The 4762-nt window shown below is 37.4% G+C and overlaps 1 protein-coding gene across 6 annotated transcripts in view; it reads left to right on the top strand.

The window, feature by feature from the left end:
- LOC122552657 (RAC-gamma serine/threonine-protein kinase) overlaps positions 1–4762 on the top strand; it is a 482101-nt gene that overhangs the window by 175623 nt on the left and 301716 nt on the right. For 4 of the 6 annotated variants that reach the window (XM_043695471.1, XM_043695470.1, XM_043695472.1 and 1 more), the window contains one exon: positions 2426–2551. In XM_043695471.1, coding sequence (XP_043551406.1) covers positions 2426–2551 — 126 coding nt within the window. Of the gene's footprint in view, positions 1–2425; positions 2552–4762 lie in introns of those variants that run through there. The other 2 variants (XM_043695474.1, XM_043695473.1) reach the window with 2 other exon arrangements.

Raw genomic sequence — 4762 nt, forward strand, 5'->3', positions numbered from 1 at the left:
CGCACCTATCTCTCTCCATAACCCAGGTGAAAGTCACAGAATTGTGGTCACCATCACCAAAATGTTCACCCACTAACAAGCCCACCACTTGTCCCGGTTCATTACCGAGTACCAAATCCAATATGGCCTCCCCTCTGGTTGGACAATCTACATACTGCGTTAGAAAAGCTTCCTGGACACACTGCGCAAACACCGCCCCATCCAATCTACTTGATCTAAAGAGCTTCCAATGAATATTTGGGAAGTTGAAATCGCCCCTGTGCCTTCTGCACCTTTCCAAAATCTGTTTCCCAATCTGTTTCTCCACAACTCTGCTGCTATTGGGGGGCCTATAGTAAACACCTAACAAGGTGACTGCTCCTTTCCTATTTCTGACTTCAACCCATACTACCTCCAAAGGCAGATCCCCCTCGAACTGCCTTTCTGCAGCCATTATACCATTTCTAATTAGCAACGCCACACCCCCTCCTTATTTACCAACCTCCCTAATCTTACTGAAACATCTGTAACCAGGAACCTCCAACAACCATTCCTGTCCCTCTTCTATCCACGTTTCCGTGATGGCCACAACATCGTAGTCCCAAGTACCGATCCACACCTTAAGTTCATCCACCTTATTTCTGATACTCCTTGCGTTGAAGTATACACACCATGTCTCTGCTGGTCTGAGACATGACTGCCATGGGGAAGAGATTCTCATGATCTACTTGGTTTATGCCTCTCATACTTGTGGATATGTCGATCAGATTCTACCAAACCTCTTTCCCCCATACCCCATCCACCTGCGGTCTTAAATATATTACCAGGACCCCAGCAACTGTATCCCTTGCCTCCCGTAGGGATCTGTGATACGATTCATCAGGCCCTGGGGATTTCTGCACCTGTCTGCCCACTAAAACATCTGATAATACATATTATTCTTAATATGTTGTAAAACCGCAACATCCCAACTGAAATCCCCAGCTACAATGTCTATCTCTTCTGTGAATACAGATCGGAACTATTCAGCTTCTGCTGAGTGAGATCAGATCATTTAGGACGTATTGGAAATTGAACTGTTACTAATGCCTTTTTGGTTCACGCAGATTTAATGACAATGATGTATAACTTCAATTATATTTTGTAATAAGAAAGGGGAAACGTTTTGATTTCGTTTGAGTTTTCATGGGTTTGGTGCAGGAAATTGAGGTCTTTTTGTTTGTATGCATTTTTAATTAGGTTTCACATTGCTTACGTAAAAAATTAAAGGTTAGTAGTTCAGTGCATTTTCAAAAAAAAAAGGGAAAATACCTTGCTGAACCTTGGCAACAGGAGGTCCAGAGATAAAATAGACACACAAAAGTCTAAATGCCAGTCACTCATTCAGTGGATGTATGCCAGAGACTGCTTGAACCAGAGTTTAGGAAAAAATCTGGTGTTTGCTCTAAAGTTTAAGAAATACAGAGTTCAGTTTGCAGGTTATTTTTAGGTTGCTCGGAGCGGTACTAATTGAAGGAAAAATCAATTAATATACAGAAATTTGCTAGAAGACCACCAGGTGAAAGTATGTTGGCTCTAGCGAGAAGTCTTGAGGAGAACAGTGGTAACTCTTTGTTGGAGTTTGGTATTTGCAAGGATATTGCTGGATAAAGGGATAGTGTGAATTTCATCACTTTTTCAATATATACATATATTATATATATATGACTTTCAACCTTTTTGTCTAGTGTAATTTAGTTCACATTTATCTTGCTTATGTTTTATTTTAAGAAAGCTGCCAACTTGTCAATATTTTCAGTAAATGACTTCCATGTTTTTTTGAAGATCAGTTATGATCCATCAAGCTAGGTTTCACTTTGAGGTCTGACTTGTTCATTACTTATATCAGTTGTGATCATAATAGAATAATGGGGTATCCTCTTTCCTTGTTCTGTTGATTGAAATGTGTGTTGTAGTAGTTTGCTTTGTTGAAATCATATTAATTTGCAGTAAAATTGAGGTATCTAATTTAATTGGGAACACCAGTTTCCCTTAAAGAAATCAGTGACTCAGGTATAGATTTAAAGTAATTAGCAAGAGGATTCAGCAGTAGTTGTGAATTTGTTTCACCCAGAAGATGATCATAATTTTGCAACTCATTACATAGAGGCTGGTTAAGGCAGAAACCCTCAATGCATTTAATTCGAATATTCACTTGAAATGGTGTAACCTGTAGGGATACAGACTGAGCTAGAAAATGGGGTTTTTCTGGAACACACTTTCTTGGTTGTTAATAACGTCAGATGACCCCTCCTGTACTGTTTATTTTCAGTTAGGAATGATCTCGCTCAGCTTGAACATCTACAGATTCTCTTCCTTTTACTAACATATCTACTTCAGCTATATCTTTTTAAAATATTATTCCTGAAACAGGACAGATGAATTAATTTTTTGTTTTCCCTGGTAGGGGAATATATCAAAAACTGGAGACCAAGGTACTTTCTGTTGAAGACAGATGGATCCTTCATTGGATATAAGGAGAAGCCTCAAGATGCAGATCTACCATATCCTTTAAATAACTTCTCAGTGGCAAGTAAGTCTTTGCAAAATCAAATTTATTTTCTAATGTATACAGTATTATTTAGCTGTAATTTTCAATAACAATCAAATGCATTTCACTCATGCATTTTTGCAAATCCTTTAATTTGTGTTGAAAATGCTATTGAAATTTCTGGAGTTGTTTTTAGTGGACATAATACTCCAGTATTGTCCTTTAGTGCAATAACATATTCATGGTAAAGCAAGTTCTAGAGGGAGAATATTATTGTTCAAGAAATTATTTTATTGGAGAAATCTGTGGTGAAGTCTCCATTTGAAAACAGAATTGATTTTCTTTTGAGGAAAAGTGAGGCTGTCAGTTTTTTCTATTATGTGAACACAAATTGCAATCCCAAGACTTTTTATTTAAATTTTAGCTATATACTGTGTTATATGTAGATTAGTGCAGTATCTGCCTCTATTTCAATAATACAACATTATTTAATTTTAGTTTATCTCTATCTCAGCTATATCATAACTAATTACATGAGAAAACCATTTTGAGTTCATTTGATCATCTTGACTTTTCCTGTGGTAACTCTGCTATCTTGTATTAGTGTAATGTTTCCTTTCTCAGATATCGTGTCCTTCTAATCCTGTTCCAACATTTAAAGAAAAAGGTTACGGGGTAGCTACTCTGGACCACTCTGCTGTTCAGCTGCTGCCCCATCTTCAACTGTCCAAGATATTGCCACAACTTCTCATTTTTATTCCTACTCATCAAATTATCAGTAATGATCTGGGCAATTATGATAATAGTGCGAATGAAATTATTTTTAATTGCTCTGGAATTTGACAAGAATATCTATACCACTAGCCAGAAGGTCTTGTCTTAATCCTTCATTGTACCACACTCCCTTGTTCCCTTTCCTATGTTGTAGTCATTCCACCTTCCATAATGCCTTTTCCAATGTTTGTACATCACCTCAGGTGTACTCCAAGATTCAGATTTCTAATCTGTCTATTGCCCCTTGCTATATGACCAGGAAGCATGGGGTGAACACATGTTGATACTCTGCTTTGCTTTACTTCCATTATCCTTCATGTTATATTCATCCTTCATAGTGTAGACATTTTTATTCAATTCATCGGCTGTTTCCTTCCTCTGTATTACAGACTGAAACTGTAGAATTAATAAAGAACCAATGCTCATTTTAACTACAAGCTTTTTATATACCGATAGAAATGCTTTACTACTTTTGTTTCTGCTAGCTTTCTGTCATACTCTAATTTATAGAGTCATAGAATCATACTCTTTTAGCCATTCCTTTCTTTCTCTTTACATTTGTTCAATTGTCTGATCTGCCACTCATCTCTTCAGAATTCTTTTCATCTGATACAATCTTTAAACTTCCTTCATTAGCTATGGAATCTATATTCATCTCTCACTGGATTGTATCCTTTCTGATTGTCTGATCTGCCACTCATCTCTTCAGAATTATTTGCTTGTTCTTTTCATCTGATACAATCTTTAAACTTCCTTCATTAGCTATGGAATCTATATTCATCTCTCACTGGATTGTATCCTTTCTGAGAATTCTGAAAATCTTCTTAAGTGTCTGTCATTACACCTCTATTGAATTATTCTTTAAACCAGTTATCCACTTCACTTTGCCCAGGTCTATTTTCATGCCCTCATAATTGATGTTTTTTTAATCTTCAAAACATTAGAGTGCAAGCCATTCTTTTCCCCTTTAAATTGAATGTGAAACTCAATCTTGTATAATGATTACTGCTACCTGGGGCACCTTCACTAAAATCATTAATTAACCCTATTTCATTACACATTACTAGATCTAGCATAGTCTGCTCTCTGGCTATAGAATGTATTACTCAGAAAATGTGCATAATACAATTCAAAGTTTGTGAGAAGATTTGTAGCTTGGGTGCTCGTTGTTGTGGTTCTGTTCGCTGAGCTGGGAATTTGTGTTGCAGACGTTTCGTCCCCTGTCTAGGTGACATCCTCAGTGCTTGGGAGCCTCCTATGAAGCGCTTCTGTGATCTTTCCTCCGGCATTTAAATCTGTCGCTTCCAGTTGTCAGTTCCAGCTGTCTGTTGCAGTGGCCGGTATATTGGGTCCAGATTACTGTGCCTATTGATTGAATCTGTGGATGAGTGCCATGCCTCTAGGAATTCCCTGGCTGTTCTCTGTTTGGCTTGTCCTATAATAGTAGTGTTGTCCCAGTCGAATTCATGTTGCTTGTCA

Source organism: Chiloscyllium plagiosum, chromosome 9 (assembly GCF_004010195.1).
Source record: "Chiloscyllium plagiosum isolate BGI_BamShark_2017 chromosome 9, ASM401019v2, whole genome shotgun sequence".
Lineage (NCBI taxonomy): Eukaryota > Metazoa > Chordata > Chondrichthyes > Orectolobiformes > Hemiscylliidae > Chiloscyllium > Chiloscyllium plagiosum.